General features: G+C 42.5%; 2 protein-coding genes across 5 annotated transcripts; both read left to right on the top strand.

Moving 5' to 3' along the window:
• The first annotated feature begins 6595 nt into the window (after positions 1–6595).
• On the top strand, positions 6596–8902 carry LOC122012801. The gene is made up of 3 exons (XM_042569444.1): positions 6596–7114; positions 8292–8380; positions 8617–8902. Exons 1-2 carry the CDS (start codon positions 6658–6660, stop codon positions 8357–8359), a joined length of 525 nt encoding a protein of 174 aa, XP_042425378.1. The 5' UTR covers positions 6596–6657; the 3' UTR covers positions 8360–8380; positions 8617–8902.
• Positions 8903–9709: 807 nt separating this feature from the next.
• Positions 9710–14769, top strand: LOC122012800 (two-component response regulator-like PRR1). 4 transcript variants are annotated; one of them, XM_042569443.1, is made up of 7 exons: positions 9710–9976; positions 10071–10327; positions 12698–12859; positions 12932–13065; positions 13162–13326; positions 13507–13588; positions 13700–14769. In XM_042569443.1, the coding sequence occupies exons 2-7, from the start codon at positions 10141–10143 to the stop codon at positions 14587–14589; spliced, it is 1620 nt and encodes a 539-aa protein (XP_042425377.1). In that variant the 5' UTR covers positions 9710–9976; positions 10071–10140; the 3' UTR covers positions 14590–14769. The 4 variants fall into 4 exon arrangements, with proteins under 4 accessions (XP_042425377.1, XP_042425376.1, XP_042425373.1 ...); XM_042569442.1 differs by having other exon boundaries at positions 13691–14769; XM_042569439.1 differs by having other exon boundaries at positions 13673–14769.
• Positions 14770–20449: the final 5680 nt, after the last annotated feature.

Below are 20449 nucleotides of genomic sequence, written 5' to 3'. Positions count from 1 at the left end.
AATGTCCAATCAATCTTGACCCACTTGAACTTACCGTCTCGTGCCAAATATTCGGTCCTCCATGACTCACTTGGACTTCCAAGTACGAGGTGTTCGGCCAACCTTGATCCACCTGATTTCCTCATGCTTAGCTTCACTCACCAAGACTTTCACCACTTGGCTTCATTCACCAGGATTTCCCTCGGCCCAGCTTCACTCACCAAGATTTTTTCACTGCCTAGCTTCACTCACTAGGGCTTTTCACTTGACTTCACTCATCAGGATTTCTCATCACCTAACTTCACTCACTAGGATTTCCATCTGCCTAACTTCACTCACTAGAGTTTTTTACCTGATTTCACTCACCAGAACTTTTCATCACCTAGTTTCACCTACTAGGATTTTTATTTGCCTAGCTTAACTCACTAAGGTTTTTCACCTACTTTATTCACCAAGACTTTTCATCACCAACTATTCGGTCAACACTGATCCACTTAGATTTTTAACTTCTGTCAACCTTCCTGTTGGACTTACCCTTGTATAACCTCTAATTAGGACTTCTCGGTCAAGTATTCCGTCAACCTTGACCTACTTAACTCTTCTTCACATTAAACTAGTCAAACCTCGACCAGAGGGGAATTACACCAACAATCTCCCCAAACGGACAATTGTACCTATAATCTCCATATATTGTCAAACATCAAAACTCAAATATCATGACTCAATCTTAAGCCAACTCAAGCTTGACTCAGGATAAATTGCACCAACAATTATTTGGGAATCGCTGATCACCTAAACTAAATAGAGTTTTTGTTGATAATCTTGGACAGATAACTAGATTATCAAGGATGACTTCTAACTAAATGTACCCTAAGAATTTAAGGATTGAGTTATAGTATTCAAACTAAAAAAAATTGTAAATGTTTACATGATATAATATATGCATTTTGGATGTTTATGATTTACCATTTAAGAAATTTTATTTTTTAAAAATTGTGATGCCGGGATTAAATTTTAGACGCCTCGATCAAAAAGTATATATATATATATATATATATATATATATATATATATATATATATATATTCACTTTTATAATATTACTGAAGCAATTATATGTTTGGAAAATAAAAGAAAACCCAATAATTCACGGAGGGCCGAATTCAGAAAAAGTAAATTGACAAGAATATTTAAGAATAAAAACAAAGAGAAGCCTTTATTTAGAAAAAAAATCATTATAATTTTTATTGGGAAACTAAAACTTTATTAGGATAAATAGAGTTTGTCGAGTGATGATCTTAAACTCTCGTCTTCATCAACGGTCGAGCGACAGCTTTAAATCCAAGTCTTCACCTAGTCTTCGTCAACGGTTGAGCGACGACCTTAAACCCAAGTCTTCGTCTAGTCTACATCAACGGTCGAGCGGCAACCTTAAACCCTTGTCTGCATCAACGGTCAAGCGGCGACCTTAAACTCTAGTCTTTGCAAACGGTCGAGCGACGACCTTAAACCCTAGTCTTCACCAAGTCTTCATCAACGGTTAAACGACAACCTTAAACTCTTGTCTTCATCAACGGTCGAGTGACGACCTTAAACCCTTGTGTACGTCAACGGTCGAACAACGACCTTAAACCCTAGTTTACATCAACGGTCGAGCGGCGACCTTAAACCCTGGTCTACATCAAGGGTCGAGCGGGCGACCTTAAACCCTAGTCTTCATCAATGGTCGAGCGGCGACCTTAAACCCTAGTCTTCATCAACGGTCGAGCGACAACCTTAAACCCTAGTTTACATCAACGGTCAAGCGACAACCTTAAAACCTAGTCTTCGCCAACGGTCGAATGGTAACCTTAAAACCTAGTCTTCGCCGAAGGTGGAGGGGTGACCTTAAACCCTTGGCTCGATGATTGGTCAAGCGATGATCTTATAACTCAAGAATGATGAACGGTCGACCACGAACACGAGCTACTCAAAAGCTACATGTCTTCAAAATATAGTGACCACTCGAGACTATTCTTCAAAATACTCCTATTACCAAATATCGCAGAATTATAAGGAACAACTCTAAAAACAAAACAGATCGATCGACATAGACTAGTCGTTGCCGATCAGAGGAATCACGAGACCACGAGTTTGGGCAATGATTGAAAGATGAGTTGAAAAAAACATACTAGAAGGAGATAAAGCTTAGTCGAATGGGCCAACATTGATTGAACCTTTAAAATTTTACAAAGGAGAAACTCTCAACCTCACTCAAGGTAATCTAAGGCATCATCGGGCAGTAATTCGATCAGTTTTATCCCGACTGATGACCTTACTTATCAGAGCGATGGGGAGGTAACCGTCTTCCCTAAGCTGGTTGAGCGTCCCGTCAATTGCAAGATCAAACAGGCGAAGAGCTCGATCGCTGACCTTGTCATTGAAAGCGTCTGAGCAGATGTAATTCCTCTTCATAGCCTCAAATCGGCTAGGCTCGATGTCTTGATAAGTTTTCAAGACTGCTCGGGAGGCCTCCAACTCATCCTTCGCGGTGACCAGCTCATTAGTTTTTACAGAGAGTTGGCCTCGAAGGTCAGTTTCTTCAGCCGACCGACTCTTCTGTTCGGTAACCAGGAAGTCTTCGGCTTTTTTGAGTTTCTTAGCGAGGGCTCGAGCCTCTTTATTCTTCAAGTCCAGGTCTTCAATGGCCCAGAGTTTCCTCGCATTGACTGATTCGATCTTGGCGTTAAAGATGGTGACCTGCTTATTAAGCCGAGCCAGCAGAGTGGCCTGCTCTGCGCTCTTTCCCCGCTCGCCCTCGAGCAACGCGGTGCTCTTTGCCAGATCGGCTTTCAGCTTCGCAACCTCAGCATTTTGTGCTCTTGAGAGGCGAAGGATTGACCGCTTGACGCCTTCAGCTTCTTGGCTTCCTCTTCTAAAAATGTGAGTCTCTGGCACATGATTAGACTCTCTACCCAATACTGTGAATAATCGGGAAAACGTAAGCGTCGAGCAGAGATAAATTATGAAAAACAAAAATACAACACTTACCTCAATCAACATCTAGGTATGGTTGTCCGCGAGCGCCAATGGAGGCATCATCGCTGTACGGGCTCGGGCGTCAACCCAGATCTGTGCGAACAACCCCTGGATAATTATTTGGTGCTCGGGGGCTCGAGATTCAGCGCTAGCCGACTCGCGCCATTCTTCAGTCAGCAAATGGAGAACCGCCGTTATATGGCGTTGGTTGCTCGAGGCTTATTGGACCGATGTCGCTCGTCTGAACGACCTAGATGAGGACGCCAGACGGATGCTCGATTTCTTGACCTTCAATGGTGGTGGCATGAAGGCCACTGGCGGCGCGCAGACAGTCCCTTGCGGTAGACCGGATAATGATGGCACCCGATCAAACGACGAAGGAGCCGCAGTCTCTTGAACTTGTGCGGGGGTCAACGTTTCAACCCGTTCGGCGGACTGCACCACCAAGGATGCGAAGCGTGATGAAGGCTCTGCCTAGCGCCTCATACGCCTGATCAGCGGCTCCCCTAAGGAGGTTGAGCCTGACACCCCCTCAACTTGATCGATCGGATGTCGTTCGGAGGGGAGTGGTGATCCGCCAGTTGCTCCACCACTCACCAAGACTGGAGACGCTTCGCTCTCATCTTGTGGGTCTTCTTGAGAGCCGACCGGCTGCAGATGGCGGCTCTCCAACTCCTCCACAGCCGCCGCATTGATCGCGACATCTGCAAGTTTAGCGTTGCCGCCCAGACACACACGTAGCATGACTTTTGGTTGCAAAAGAAGAAGAAAAATTCGTTAGAATCAAAGGAAAGAGTGAAGAAGTTGCATACCTAGGCTGGACGAAAGCCGGGTGCGGATCGGACTCAGGCCGAAAATGTAGAGGACACCCTCCAACAATAACTTGTGAATGTCATACTTCTAACCGGCCAACATTGAAGCTGCGTTGTGGTAGTCCGATCGACTCTTGTACTGTTTCAAGGAAGGTTGACTCACCACTTCGAGTTACTAGTGGGTCGAGAAGTCTGGCTGCTCGGGAAGACGTAAAAAAAAGAAGTATTCCCTCCAATGCTTGTTGGAGGTCGACATTTTGTCAAAGAAAACTAAGCTCACTCAGACTTGGAAAAAAAAGTGTCCAGCTCGGACAATTTTGGATAATAAAAATAGTGAAAAATCCGATGAGTGAGAGGAATGTCGTGCAGCCAAAACAAAATAACAACCCTGCACAACAGCCGAAAGGAGTTTGACACTAATTGATGAAGGGAGATGCGAAAATATTTACAAATGGCGGGAAAGAAGGGATAAATAGGAAACCGCAGACCAGCGGTAAACTGATCCTTAAAGAAGGTAAGACAGTCAGGCAGCGAAGAGTTTGGCCAATCGGAAGGAGAAGGAAGAATAATTTTGTATCCAGAAGGAAACTCAAACGCGGCAGTCAGACTCTCAACGTCGTGGACGTCAAACTTGGACTCAGTAGAGGTGTACTAAAGCCCAGGGACGTTGACAGACGACTGTGAGAAACTCGCCATCGCAAAAAAACACAAAGGCAGGGAAAGGATGCAAGGGGAAGGAAGACTACTGGAATATCGTCGGAACACAGAAAGAAACGCAGAAAAACTCGAAGACGGGTGCGATTGGAAGGAAGCTTACTGGAAAAAGGTCGTCGGAGGAGCAAGAAAGGAGGAATGTCGCCGGAGCACAGATTGAGTTACCGCCAAAGAGCTCGAAGATGAAGATGTGAAGGAGGAGCCGGCAACGTGCACGGGCTTATAAGCCTCGAGGCCGATCGACTGGAGCCGTCCAATTTAGGTTACAGAAACCCAGACAGAGATCGGGCCGTTGAATTTGAAGCATCAAACATCACATTGCCTGTGGATATCCGCCTGTCACGTCAAGCGTGCGGCGGAAGCGGGCGGGACATGTGGCGCCTCGCCATGGACCGACATTTAATGGAGGCAATTAAGGAGGTGTGGGATCACACTCAGCCATTATGAGCCGGGATTTGCATGGTCTCCCAGAAATATGGTTGGCGTAAGCCCGGATCGCGCTCACCCAAAGAAAGCACAAGAAAAGATTTCCAAGTATGGATGTTCATTGTGCCGGTCGGCTTAAGGGAACATACCTATGGTCGAACGACAATCTTCAATAGGTCGACCGGTGGAGAGCGGTCACATAGCCGACCGTTGGGCCATGTTAGTCTGATTAGAAACTAAGGAGTGTCGAAGTCGATCGGGTGGAAAACTTCACAGATAATTTTGTCCAGTCAATCGGTTTTGCAGCCTCCTTTGACTAGACTTGAGGGGGAGACATGTGATGCAGTGATAAGGAGGGGCCCCACCCCCGCGAAGGATAGCGACCACGGTGGAGGTCAAAGTCAAGGCGTCAACGCGCAGATAGCATCAGCTGGTCGCCCGAGCATGCCCGATCGGGGGGAGAAGGTCCCGGTCCGATCCCGTCTTCGACACGAGGAGGTGTCAAATGATCAACGGTCAATGGAGTATTGGACGTCGGACAGAGAAGGAGACGATGTGCAAAAGCTAGGCCGAGCGACTACCAGGCAGTAGGACTCGACTGGTAGAGTGGAACTTCGACCGAGTGGACGTGACACAAGCATAGTGGAATTTCGGCCGACACAAACACAGTGGAGTTCCGGCCGAGCGGACGAGACACAAGAATAACGAAGTTCAGGCCGAGCGACCAACCCGCTCGGCCTAACAACATACTCTCTTTTGTATCCATCGACATCCTTTTGGGAGTTAGTACCGCTAACACCGAGCATGAACAATTAGAAGATCGTACGTCGAAAGCTTTCACTGTCACTTCAGAAATTTGCTTGGCCTGTTAAGGTACTGTGTTAGAAACACTTTACTGACAAGTCTCTTCGTGGTAAATTTTGGGAAGTGTGCACGTGCGCTACAGAAGCTCTATATAAAGGGGGATCCAAGCATCGACGGAGGTACACAATACGTGATAGACACTATTTTCACTACTGTTCATTCTTGTTGATCCGACTTCTACTTCATCGTCGGTGACTAACTTGAGCATCGGAGGGCCAACGCGAGGACCCTTTCCCTGACTTGGCACTGACATAATTTGTTTTGCAGGTCGGAGCGATGTCTATAGACGGTCAACGAGAGCATCACATCTGTAACTTTTCATCTAATCGTCTTTCAGACAGGATCAAATATGATTTTAATTTATTCATATAAATTGATAATATTTTTAGAATTATTTGTTGTTTGTGTGCGTTAATTATTCTAATCTGTAGTTTTGTAGGTGAAATTTATTATTCTCTTTAATATATATATATGAATTTTTATTGGATAAGTAAAAATTTTATTAGGATAAATAGAGTTTGAATTAATATGATTTTAATTTATTCATATAAATTGCTAATATTTTTAGATTATATATATAATAAAATATTAAATTAATAATATGGTTAAAATCTTAAACAAATTTTTAATATTAATAAAATTTTAAAATATTATTAAATATTATGTTGGGCATTTTAAAAATTATCATAATGCATAATTTGATCTTGTTTATTTGAACCAAACCGAACGAACTAGGCCGGCCGGTTCTGAATTCAACAATTGTCTACCCTTCGTTTAATAACAAGATCCTGTTCGCTTCGGTACGCTTCTGACGGCGTCAATATTGCCTCCTGCATCTGCATCGATGGCTCGATATCTCTCCTCCCGATCCTTAATCCGGTCGCCGGCAGCCTTCACGTCGTTCTGCCCCGCCTTCCTCCCCTCCCTCGACGCCTCCCACCTCCTCGCAGTTCGCTGTCGATCCAACATCCCTGCCGATGTGAACATCGTGGAGATCGATCTCGACGCCGACGGCGCGCCCGGATCGAGCGAGATTGAAACCCTACGAAGGCGCCGCATCGTTGATGACGCTATCCACGGCATGATAGTCCGACATTTCGCTCCCGATTGGCTCCCGTTCGTCCCCGGCAGATCCTATTGGGTCCCCCTCCAGAAGCGACCCTACCGCGTCACCGAACTCATCGCTAGTCTTGCGGACGCCAAGCTTAAGGATCCGAAGCCCAGAAACTTGCTCTCGAAGGAGGAGAAGATGTCGCTTACCACCGAGAGGGGTTGGCCGTCTTCGGCCTATTTCTTTGGGAGTAAGCAACCAGGCCCTTGAATATTAATTATCTTTGCAAAGAAACTTTTTTTTCTCTCTCTCTCGATGTTGCATATTCTCTTAGGAGTCTCGATTGGTGCATCCCTACCAATTCTCCATAGCTCAATTGATCCAGTTTTATAGATCTAGGAAATTCGGATTTAATAAGCATTTGCATAAAAATTGCGAATTTATTCTTCCTTGCTCTGCTACATTTCACACGATTGCTTTTTTTCTTATTTGATTTCCTAACATTGGAATGCCTATTCTACTTCTTCTCTATTTTTCAAAATTTGCATCCATGAACAATTAGAATATCGCCTTCCAATGCTTGGTTAGAAGGGAGAAAAGGTGGATCATTTCAGTGTAGTGAAGAGCAAAATCATTTCTTAAATTTTGAATATACTTCTTGCAAAAAGAGCCATTTGGACGAGGCCTGCTTGCTGTATTATTGTGAATATGATGCCTGAGGTCGAGTCTTTTTTACTCTCTGAGTTTGATGTGTCTGGATCTACCAGGAATGGGGGAGACATGGTAATATGTATATGAAATTCTCTTTTAATCTTCATGATTTTGGGATATATTGAAGTATTGACAATTGGGTATTGAATTTATTTGCTGATTTTTGTTGACATCTAAGATTGTTTCTACTTGGTAACTGGCAAATTAAATTATTTGAGCTTTATACAACTAGATTTGTGAATTATGCTCCTTTGCTAATGGCTATTGCCCTTAATGTTCGGTTCAATGTTGATTATTCCTGTATTCTCTTTTTCATGTTTGTAAATTTTAATATGATTTGTGATCACAATTATCTTTCCATCTTGTTAGTTTTTCTTCACTACATGTCTCATCATCTCCTAGTAGAAAGTAGAATATGTAAAACATCAGGAGTAGTTTAGATAAACTAGCTGATGTGATTGAGCCTAGTTCAGATTTTGTTTACAGTTGTGCCAAAGAGTTCGCTAGTTGGGTGGCTTTGCTGCTGTTGCTAGGAATCATGAATAACACTTTGAAGCTGTCCTATTGCTATCTCTCTTCGATTCATTTACTATTTAGTTATCGAATGTTGTTTGAAATATCTGGGTAGTGAATTAACCAAACATAAAGACAAGTTGCTGAGGTAGTGGTATGCATTTTTGTCTGTGATGGGTCACAATATCTTTCACCTATAACAGATCCGTCTCCACAAGTGAAGAGCCCACAAAAATCGGCCAAGGCACAAACTGACGACGAAGACAACTGAGCCTCATCTGATACTCAAGGGGTGAGATTCTTTCCCTCCTCTTTTTGCTTAGTCTGATCCAAGAACTATGTGACAGTGACACGGCCTTGTAGATTGATGTTTTATTATCCTCTCTCCGTCAAGCTATCAACCAAGATAAATATTATCGTGTTGATTCAATCTGTTTGCTAGTAGGCCATATTAAAGCCATAGTGCCTCGTGGCTTATATTCCTATCTTCGTTTCTCGGCTGGAAAGCTAACTTCTTCTCCCTTGCAGACCCTGCTCCAATGTACACATGCCAACAATACTCCCAACTTGGTTGCACATTTGAAGGAGGTGGAAGCTTTTGGCAATTGGCAGTTGATACATCAAAGCAAACATTGTTCAAACCTTATCTCTTTAGCCTCCAAAACAATGACAAAAATAATGTCTTTGTAACTTGAGAATGATGTGTTTGTCGAAACTATTGCTTCCATTATCTATTTTGTTCATCTCCCATTATCCCATGTATATAAAATGTGCACCATATTCAACTTTGTTATGCAACGCCTTCATGCATAAATCTTGATCTGTTGGTTTTTTTTTTGATCAGATGGTTTGAGTCAACTTTGAATTGTTGTCAATATGGCTGCTGCATCAGGCCCCTTGTTGACTTACAATAAAGTCTAGTCAAAGAATGATTCACCAATCACATGGCAAACATGCCATGTAAGGAACATTTTTGCTTGTCTGGTTAACCATCCCAAGAGGGGAAAAGTTTGGTCCCTCTTTTGTTTAGTTGGCATAAGCTATTTAATTATGATGTGACCCATTCGATTGCATGAAAATTTTCCATAGGATAAATTGGTAAATGTTCACATTGAGCAACTTATTAGTCTAATTTTTTTATATTAATCGTCTATTAAAAAAAATTATTTATTAATTTATCAAGGTTGAGCTTACGAGAATAGAAGTTTGCTTGCTTAAATGTGATTTGGGCAGCAGGGGCAAGTTCGGAGAGCAACTCTGCTGAGCTATTTGGTTATCTGTGTACGGTGAGGAAAACAGGAAGAGTTGTTTTGTATTAGCAGCTCTAACTTGATTTTAAAATGGAACACAAAAGGGTATTTAGTGGGAAAATTATAGATGAAATATTATTTTATTACATTTATAAAAAATGCCTTTTACAATATAATTAAAAAAAGAGATCTTTTTAAATTTTCTGCTAATATAATTTATATTCAAAGTAAAAAAACACTACCCTCGTTCGGAGCTGGAGTTGGGTCGGACCAGCAAAACCCTGGTTCACACAGCTGATGGATAAGCCATTGATGGCCAATGGGTCCCACTGACCCGAGCCGAACATTCCCAGCCTCAGAAAAAACCCTCGATCTACCATTTCCGCTTTTGCCAACGCCGCCGATCTCGTTCTTCCCCTTTCCCTCCACACTACCGCCGATGGCCTACTCACCGCCCCCCTGACGCCTTCATCTCCTCCTCTTCCTACAACTTCACCTTCGACGGCTCGTCGAAGCCCTACCATATACGAGCGGCGTCTGCTCCTCCTCTTCGAAGACTCGACCGCTTATCCTTCCTCCCCATGGAGGTCAACGTCGTTCTGTTTCTCAGCTCCAACTTGTTCCCACCTCGATAATAGGTAGATTTTGGGCTATGAATTTGGAGATCATAGGTTGTCTCTGAGAGATCTCTGAGAGATCTAATTGTTCTGTGATATGGTATCCGTTTGGTAGATATTTGGTTTGGTTTGGCGATAGGATGAATCTGTAGCCGAAGGTCGTAGAGAATTTGGCTGTGCTGGGGATGGGACGAGAGAGGGGCGAAGAGGAGGAAGAGGGAAGGAGGAGAGGCCTCGAAGAAGGTGTTGGTGTTGCTGATGCTGGTCGCCACCATGTCTTGGACCGAAGTAAGGTCAGGATTCTTCTTTGTGATAATGATCCCAAGAGTTCCCAAGATGTTCTACAGCTCCTCTGCAAGTGCTCCTACCAAGGTATTACTCTCCATCACATGTTGAACATTTAGGTGATATTCCTAGTCTCATGTTATGCTTTCAATACCTATATTTGGTAGCAATTACGAATCATAAAAAAAAATTCTGTTTCATGTAGGAAACATTCCTGGCCTCATGTTTGTTATCAATTCCTCTATTGGGTCGCAATTAAGAATCATAAAGATACTATCTTTGAAATTATTTTTTAAAGGTTTCTTTTTGAAAGTTATTCCGATTATCTTATCTTTTCACTCGTTGGTTTTCATTCTTCTGTTCAATAAATCACCAAAGTAATAGTGCATAGATCTTTGTTGGGACCATATTTTGGATAGAGACCACAAATGACAATGTTAGCTAGGATCAGTCACATGATCAAACAACCTGAATTTGCCATGTGGGGAATAATGAAATATAGAGGCGATGGCATAACAAATGACACAGCGTGATTATGTGGACATGAAATTGACACAACTGGGCACCTTGATTGAGTACATAAATATTTTCTATATTGTAACTAAGTTTATAATTGATAAATTTGAATCTTTGCAAAATCTAACTAATTTCACAGCATTAATTGGTCAGCTAAACTGTATCATTTATTTTATGTTGAGGCAATGCAATCAGTTCAACGAGACAAATTACTCTGGTACACTTCCTTCTCCTCCCCAACCACAAACAACAGTTCAAACTTACTCTGGTATTTAATTGAGGTAAATCAGATGGAACACCAATTCAAAATCAATAGGTAGTTATTTGGGAGAATGTCCTAAACCACTCATTTGCATATTTACAGTTATTGCACTTGGAACATGGGACTACAAATTCCTTTCTGCCACTAGCTATCCTCTTACCTTAGACAATGAATCTGAAGGCCATTGTGTTTGGGTAGTGGAAACTGTGTGCCTTAGGCAATGTTCTCATAGTCTCAGTAATGATGTGGATGGCAGGTTCACACACAATTGGCATCATTTGAGCAACGCTAGATTATATACCTCATTGCCTGAAAAGAGAGGAGAGCATGGGGGAATTCTTTTATCAATGATACCAATTATCGTGCAATAGATTGGAATCTCTTATGTAAAGCTTTACAGAAGACCCAATCTAATTAATATTCAACTGATGTGGATTGGATTTAATCAAAAATAAAATAATATCATCTTAACCTTTGAACCATTTGTTATTTGGATTGATTATTTTATTTTGCGTCACTAGCAATGATTTCAATTATTCCTTATACTGACACAAGTATTTTGAATAAGTTTTGAACTTTATTTTGGTTCTTAAATTTAGAGCTATATGTACATATTTCAAATGGTTAGTATAGTCAAGCAGTCAACTATTCTATATGTCATAGTTGATATATGGGATTGCAAATAATATATAACCTATGCACTCATGTAGTCATTTTTGTCTCATAAATGAAATTTCTAGAAAAGTCATTTTCATGTTAATTTGGATGATTAGGGTTGATTAGGGTTGATTAGGAGGTGATACCAGTCATTGCTTACTCAGCTGTCATGTCACATGTTGGCAGATTGTTGTAAATAATGGAGTGATCTAATTTCAGTGAATTTCAGATTTACCTAAAATTAGAGCTGTAAACGAGCCGAGCTGAGTCGAACAATAAGAGGCTCGAGCTTGGGCTTGGTTCGTTACCCCTTATCTCAAGCTCGGCTCGAGTTCGATTCGAGCTTTAGTTCTTAAGCTCAAGCTCGGCTCGTATAAAATTAAATAGCTCGAGCTCGGCTCAAAAAAAGCTTGTTTAAAAATTTATCGAGCTTAGTGTGTGTGTGTGTGTAATAATAATAATAATAATAATAATAAGATAAACGAATCACTTAACGAATACGTTTGCGAGTCTCTAAACGAACATGTTCACGAGCTCACAAACCAAATATTGTTAAGCTCGAGCTCATCGATAATGTTTTCGAGGTCGAAATCAAGCTCGAGCTCGGCTCATTAACTTAATCAATGAACTCGACTGAACTTTTTTTCAAGCCGAGACCCAAATAGCTCGCAAGCGGTTTGACTCGTTTACACCCCTACCTAAAATCATAAATTTTAGTTAGGGAATTGAAACAATTCTCAGGATTTTGTTACCTGATCATATGACAATTCAATATCTATCACATGACTCAAATAAACAGAAACAATACAAATGAGAGGTATATTTGTAATGTTTGTGATTATTTAGGTGCATTTACATATTGCCTGTTTTTTACTTTGACTCAATGCCCAATTCATTCCTATCGTATGATAATAGGTCTTGTTTTCCTTTTGATTTACTAAAACTCTAATGCAATAGATGAGGCTACCTGTTTCGCCAGCATTGTGAATAATATTCAGCTGGTTAAATTTGTCATATTGCAGTAATTTCTGTGAAATCTGCTAGACGGGTGATTGACGTCCTTAATGTCCAAGGATCAGAAATTGATATCATTCTTGCAGAAGTTGACCTACCAATGGTCAAAGGATTCAAGATGATGAAATATATAGCAAGGAATAAGGAGCTGAGACACATTCCTATTATAAGTGAGCTTATTAATATTGTGGCTGTTTTCTTGGCACCACATATCCACTAATATATACTGGCCACTTCTACAGTGATGTCGGCTCAAGATGAGATTTCAGTGGTTGTAAAGTGTTTGCGACTTGGAGCAGCTGATTATTTAGTAAAGCCATTGCGCATGAATGAATTGTTGAACCTCTGGACCCATATGTGGAGAAGGCGGCGCATGGTACCAATCAATTTGAACATATATTGATGTTTGTATCGTACTTCATACATATGATAAACAATTGTCTCACCAATTGGGACGGTTATCATTTCTTAGCTTAATATGAGAGAGAAGGATGTCTTCAGCCATGATTTTGAGATGCTGTTATCAGATCCTAGTGACGCCAACACAAATAGTACAATTCTTATATCAGATGACACAGATGACCAATATATGGTCATGAATCCAGAATCGAAGGTGTTAAATAATCCTGAATGTGAGGTAAGATTACTTTGGAGTTTCTTGCTTGTTTAGTTGGATTTAAATTTAATTAAGAAACTAAGCCTGCAGGTTCTTTGACTTGTACTCTTTTTTTTTGTATTATATTCCATTTTTAGTTCTATATTTGGAATACTTTGCATTTTCAAATGTAGTTTGATTTATTTATATCTTATACTCTAGTCCAATCTCTCTCCCATCGAGGCTACCTGCAAAAATTCTTTGGACGATGTACAAAGTACTTTAGTTGATTCTGATCGGGCAGGTAGGCATGGTTGTCCTCTTACAGTTTTTGTGCCTTTTTTTTTTTTTTAAACATTCTCAAATGTCTTCTGCAATTTTCCTCAAGGAACTATGTCATTGCTAGTGTTGGCAGGGAGATTGTTATCTTTACCTAAGAAGACCCAGTTAAAAGTTGGTGAATCTTCTGCATTTTTGTCTTATGTTAAGTCAAATGCACCAAACAGAACCCCAAATGTTGGCGTTGACATGAACTCTGCTCCATCACTACCTTGGATTTCTGAAGAGCATTCTATTGAAGTAGGTGGTACTCACGGCAACAGCAAATTGGTGCCAGAAGGTTATACTGTTGGAAATGGTGTCGAAACAAGCAGGAGGATATGCAATATTGACTTTCAGACACCATTATTAAACCAATCTTCTTCCACTGAGGAGCCACAGCTAAGAAATGAGGGTAGTGACACTTCCTGCATTCCAACTTTGTACCCCTTTCCATTTTGTTATCGAGGGATGGTGAATCAGACAATGATACCTTCCCCTGGTCAGATGTTTCAGGGTGGCTTCAATGATGTGCAAGCACACACTGCACCCCCATTGCTACCTCAGTACAATCAGTACAATGTTGTTCCTTATATGCCTCTGATACAATCGTTCCCGTGCCTGCCAATGGGTACAAACTCACAATCAAGTCATTCGGCAACGCAATGGTCATCCATGCCCAGCTCTTCTGCACCGGAAGTGAAATCTAGTCGGACAGAAAGAAGAGCAGCTGCATTAGTGAAGTTTAGGCAGAAGAGAAAGGATAGATGCTTTGATAAGAAAATTAGATATGAAAAACGGAAGTCCCTTGCTGAAAGAAGACCACGGGTACGAGGGCAGTTCGCGAAGCAAGTTAATAATGCGGATCTTAATCAAAATATGTTCAGTGGAGGTGATGTTGATTCTGAGGATGACGACGAAGATGGTGAGCCAACATCCAGGGATCTCGATCTTGTCTCTTCTCCTGAACAGAATGCTTCTGATTGATAGTGTCAACATGGCAATTGTATCATAGACCCTAGCATTGTAAACTTTTTGCAATAAGCATGTTGCTTATAGCAAAAGTGTGATTAGGAGAGGAGTTGGACGTGGAAGGTTGAGGCCCTGTTGTTGTCATGCATATTTTACATTATTTACAATAAATTCCTTACGAACATTTGCTGGTTATGCTCGGTTGCTCTGATCTTTTTGACTTGCCCATTCCTGTTAATGTATATTACTATTAAGAAACCTGATGCTTAGGCCTTAGCAATAATTTCAGGTGCAAATATCAACTTTTCTTTAAATTGTATAACGCTGTTTAGTAAAAATAAAAATAAAAATTAATGTTCAAGTAACATTGAATTTAGGATGACTGAGCCAATTAGCATTCTTAGATTTGTTAAAAAAATTTCTTTAGCATTCTCAGGTCAGATAACATTGAACCGATTAGCATTCTTAGATTCGTTAAAAAAAAATTCTGTATATGGTACTATTGAAACTTATATTTATGTGACTTTTGTGTTCACATATAACAGCGGACCGAGTAGAAATGGGGTTTAAAAATTATATTTTATAGTATTTTAAAATAATTTATAATTTTAAATATATATTTTATATGATAATTTTTAAAATTTATAAAAGTTTGATTAGAATAGTTGTGGTGGCCTTTTATTTTTTCATGATAAAAAAAATAATGTCAACTGCTTTTTTTTTTTTTTTTTTTTTATGTTAAGAAGAAACATATGCTTACCATGATTTAAAAAATACGTGCTCATTTAATTTCATTTTACCTAATTTTTAGCAATATTTTAAAATACACTTAAAATGTTATTGATGAAATGTTCTTAAATTTTATTTAAATATTAAAAAGACTTCCTTCTAACTTATCATAATTTAATTGACTAGAAATGGTCTAACTAAATTAATTTGATGCTAATTTAAAATGATAAAATAAATACTTTTATTCCACAGTGAAACATAAATATTCTAAGGCATTTGTCATTAATAAGTGATCCAGCTATAAGAAGGGACTCTCCGTCCGAGGAGGAGAAGTGACATGTAGAAAGTCAAAAGGTCAATGCGGTCAATGCCAGAGGAGCTCAGTCGAACGGGTCATTTACTTCCCCGATCGAATAGAGGGAGTACCTGACACGACACTACTACAGCTCGGATTAATCCCGAGCTTCCGATGCTCATAGGCTCAGGCATGTAGGGAGGATATTTGCCGAGCGGGCGTATCTCCGACTATGCAGCTGGGGCATACGGGTGACCCGATGTGCATCGGGCCCGAGCGGACATCGTGCTCGGCCTGGCCAGGCTGCCAGCTAGGATAGCAAGCGGCTCCCCCGCTCAGCCCGGAAAGGGCCAAGGAGAGCAGTTGGCGATATCTTCTTAGGGAGCAGCGTCGCCAACAGGCGACAGGGTCGACAGCAGAGTCAGACAGAGAATCGTACGGTGGAAGCTTCCACTATCGCGTCAGGGATATGCACGTACTATTGAGGTATGGTGTCAGACACGCTTTTCTGACACACACATTCCAGCTATGCTTCGAGAGGCGTGCATGTCTGGGGGAGCATACACGCGTCTCTCGGGAGCCTTATATAAGGACCCCCAGGCTTCGACGGAGGTATGTTGACATCTCTACTGTAGCTACAGTTCTCGCTTCTGCTTTATTTCTTTCTTTCTTTCCGCCGGAGATTTGACTTGAGCGTCGGAGGGCCATTGCTGGGGAACCCCTCCTCGGCTCGGCACTGTGCTTGCAGGTCCACGGCGGTAAGGGATCTACATCTTTGGAGTCTTCGACCCATCAACAGAAGCACCACGTCCCCAGCATCCATCGACTCATCACTCGGACAGGATTAATAAGTTTACGACATTTAAAGTAATAAAAAAAACTATTTTAACAAACTTTTTCAACTGAAATTTTATCCATTTTGTGTTTTTATTTTTTTTAAAAAAATATATAGATTTTTTATAGGCGCACCGTATATAAAGGTGTAATCGAGTCGAGCTGAGCCGAACTCTTGGATGTTTGAGTTTGACTTGTTTATAATCGAGCCGAACTCGAGCTTTATTTAACGAATATATTCATGGCTTATGAACTTTTATTGAACCTGAACGAGCTTAATAAATATAAATTATAAATTTAAATATTCATTAAAAACTAAATTATATATTTTTTAAAAAATTATAATATTATTGTTAAAATTTATAATTTTATTCTAATAAATAAATTTAATATATTTATCTATAAAAATATTTTTTATAAGTAGAGTGTAAAATCTATAAATTTAATATCAAAATTATTATTATTTTTTATTTAAAATTTGATTCATGAGTGATTCGGCGGTACGGACGCGGGACCCCCTTTGAGGGGAGTCAACGCCAGGTGGAGGTCAAAGGTCAAACGGCCGACCGGAAAAGGGGGGACTGACCAGCCGAGCGGGGTCTAAGCGGGATCAAAGACAACCCGACGGGGACTCGGGTTTCCGACGCTCATAGGGAACAGGGTAGCCAGGCCGAGCGGGCAGCCTGCTCGGACCGAGGCCTAGAGCGGCAATGCTATGAACAGTTAGCCGAGCACATGACCGGGAATCTTCCCGGTCAAACCATCACCTACGTCCGGTCGGGCACGACGTGCTCGCCGAGCGGCCGGAAGCTCGGCGCGGGAACAGAAGAGACAAAAGGACAAGGGAAACATCGGGAAACAACTTCTGACAACAGGCATGTCCCATGACCAAGTCATACGCTGAACCTTACAACAGAAGGTTCTGCTGTCCCATCAGAGAGGTGCTCGGACTGTAGCAGTATGGTGTCAGACAAGCTCCTCTGACAAGCCCATATTGAGGTATGGTAAGAGGACACGTATTCGCCTCGGTATGTGTGCACAAGCCTCTTCACAGCTCTATATAAGGGTCCTCACACTTCGCCGGAGGTACGCATTCTCTGATATTCGAAGCCACCTCTGCATTTTCCTCTTGCCTGACTTGAGCGTCGGAGGGTCGTCGCCGGGAACCTCTTCCCGGCCCGACTTCCTTGCAGGTTCGCCGGAGATTGGTGCAGCTGGTTGGAGATAGAGGAGAGCGCCACGTACCCAGCGTCCGTCGACTCAGCGTTCGGACAGGATCAAATTGGCACCGTCTGTGGGAACGCACCTGCATCCGAGCGGAAGAGATGGACGAAGCTGGACGACCTTACACTGTGATGCTCTCCCAGGAGGAGCTCGACGCTCTAATCGAGGCAAGAGCGGCTAAGCTCATGGAGCAACCGAAACAAAAGGCTTAATCCGAGCGACTGGAGCAGCAAGCGACATCAGCATCAGGAGGCCGAGCGGAAGCACCGTCTGCCTCCGTTCCATTTCATCAGGCTCTATTCCGTACGCCTCCTGAAGTCGCAGCAGTTAACCGTGATCGAAGATCTTCATCCGACGAGGCACCCATGCAAGACAACAGAAAAGGCAAGGCCCCCCGAACGGACGCCTCCCCCGAGCGGATCAACCGGCAGTTTTCAGATGACATCCTGCGGGACCCTCTGCCAAAGCATTATGTGCCTCCGGCGATCGGGAAATACAACGGAACCACCGACCCGGACGACCATCTGGGTAAGTTCGATAACACCGCTACACTACATCAATACACAGATGGAGTGAAATGCCGAGTGTTCCTTACCACCCTCTCGGGATCGACGCAACGGTGGTTTCGGAGGCTGCCAGACGGATCCATTACTAGCTTCAAGGAGTTCTGCACGGCCTTTCTCCACCATTTTGCAAGCAGTCGGCGTTACCAGAAAACAAGTGTCAGTCTATTCGCCATTAAGCAAGAGCCCGGGGAGTCGCTCCGAGCTTACATCCAATGATTCAACCGAGTGGCTATGGATATTCCAACGGCCACCTCAGAAACAATGATGAATGCGTTCACGCAAGGCCTTGTGGACGGTGACTTCTTCCGTGCACTCATTCGAAAGCCGCATCGAGACTATGATCATATGTTACACCGGGCCAATGAGTACATTAATGTGGAAGAAGCACAGGCAGCCCGAAGAAAAGAAGCTCTAACTGAACAGTCAGCCCCTGCCGAGCGGAAGCCGCTCACTGGCCACCAGCCGCCCAGAGGGCCGCGAGCGAAGCAGTCCGCCCTCACCATGCAAGGTCCCACGCCATTCAAGAGGTTACCGCCGAGCGGCCCAAACCAAAGAAGAAGGTATGGACCCCTATGTTTTGCTCGTTCCACCGGACCGACACGCATAATACAAGAGATTGTCGAAGCCTTCCTCTGATCGTCCACCCCGTTCCTTGGAGTGACCGCCGTCGATCGTCATCATCCGACAGGCGACAGCGATACCGTGAAGCCGATCGACAACCGTCTCCCGAGCGGTATCATCCTCAAAGGCACGAGGACAATCCCCGGGTATCCAAGGAGCGGCCTGTAAGACCGTTAGATTCGATAGAGGGGGGGGGTGAATATCGATTCGAAAATATCGAGTATAAACGCAACGGAAAAGTAAAATAGACACAATGGTTTTACTTCGTTCGGAGCCTGTGACGACTCCTACTCGAAGGCCCGTGGTCCTTGACCACTTTCGTTGGGCAATCACTAGCAATTCGAAATAATGATTACAAAAGAACCGTACAGGGAATGCTAATGAAGACTGAAAACAAATACCGACAAAAAAGGAAAAGGAACGGAGCGTAGTGTCGGAGCTTTGTTGGCGTCGCACTGAATGTCGAGCAGCAAGACCAGCAGTAGACGAGTTCTCAGCTTGATTGATTGATACTGAAGCTCCTGCCTGGGGCTTCTTTTATATGTTGTTCCGGGCGCCTGGATTCCTTCCGGGCGCCTGGAATGTGACGTAACTGCTCAAACCGAGATGCTCCACGTGGCGACGACTCGGCTGGATAGAATTCGCCTTCCGGGCGCCCGGATCACCTTGTTCCAGAAAACTCCCTTTTCCTGCAAAACAAAGTTAGTCCGAGGCAAATATACATCCTGTAAAACAGATTGTTAGCACAGTTAAAGTTCAACAGATGGATAAAAAGAGTATGACTTAGATTCCGTCTTTTCGAGATCGGAATCTAGTCACGATCTCGACTTAGACATCCGAAATGGATCTAAGCCGGATCGACGCCTAATGTCCCCTTCCCGGGAACGCGTCCTCACAGTCACTCCCCTCCAGTGACTTACCTTACTTACCTGCCAGACGTCCGGTCAGCCCGTCGACCCATCTGGACTTCTCGCCAGCTATCCGGTCAGCCCGTCGACCTAGCTGGACTTCTCGCCAAGCGTCCGGTCAGCCCGTCGACCCGCTTGGACTTCTCGCCAGCTATCCGGTCAGCCCGTCGACCTAGTTGGACTTATCCTGCACACTCGATCAGAGTGTTAGATAACAACGAACCTAACTTAACCTGATTTGTCATTCATCAAAACCTGAGTTAGACCGTTAGTGCAAACTGCACCAACAATCTCCCCCTTTTTGATGGAATGACAACCTGGTTAAGTTAGTGATAAATATATGCAAAAATCAAGCATGATTTTCGAGGTTTTTAAGGTTTTAAGTTAGTTTTCCAAGTTTTTCAAGTTGGCATTTAGTCGTTCTAACTTAACCACCTAACCCTCCCCCTTTGGCATTCATCAAAAAACACAAGGGTGACCAATCATAGTGTAGAGTTACTGTAAAAATCTGAGTTTGGTTCAAGAAAACAATTTTCAAAGTTAATCAAGCTAAATTTGAAAAAAAAATTAAGGCTAATTTGATAAAAGCGAAATTTGGAAAGTTTAATTTTCAATAGTTAACTTTTAAAATCAGGTGTGAAAATTAGGTGAGATTAAACTTCCAAGTTTTTCAAATACTTAGTTAAATTTTAACTCTT

The sequence above is a fragment of the Zingiber officinale genome, chromosome 8A, assembly GCF_018446385.1.
Source record: "Zingiber officinale cultivar Zhangliang chromosome 8A, Zo_v1.1, whole genome shotgun sequence".
Lineage (NCBI taxonomy): Eukaryota > Viridiplantae > Streptophyta > Magnoliopsida > Zingiberales > Zingiberaceae > Zingiber > Zingiber officinale.
This window is presented reverse-complemented; position numbering and strand designations above follow the sequence as displayed.

Coding starts and splice junctions, on each gene's coding strand:
- LOC122012801 (XM_042569444.1), top strand. CDS start 6,658: ATGGCTCGATATCTCTCCTCCCGATCCTTAATCCGGTCGCCGGCAGCC. Junction 7,115..8,291: donor TTCGGCCTATTTCTTTGGGA/GTAAGCAACCAG, acceptor CACCTATAACAG/ATCCGTCTCCACAAGTGAAG.
- LOC122012800 (XM_042569439.1), top strand. CDS start 10,141: ATGGGACGAGAGAGGGGCGAAGAGGAGGAAGAGGGAAGGAGGAGAGGC. Junction 10,328..12,697: donor CTGCAAGTGCTCCTACCAAG/GTATTACTCTCC, acceptor GTCATATTGCAG/TAATTTCTGTGAAATCTGCT. Junction 13,327..13,506: donor TAAATAATCCTGAATGTGAG/GTAAGATTACTT, acceptor CTTATACTCTAG/TCCAATCTCTCTCCCATCGA.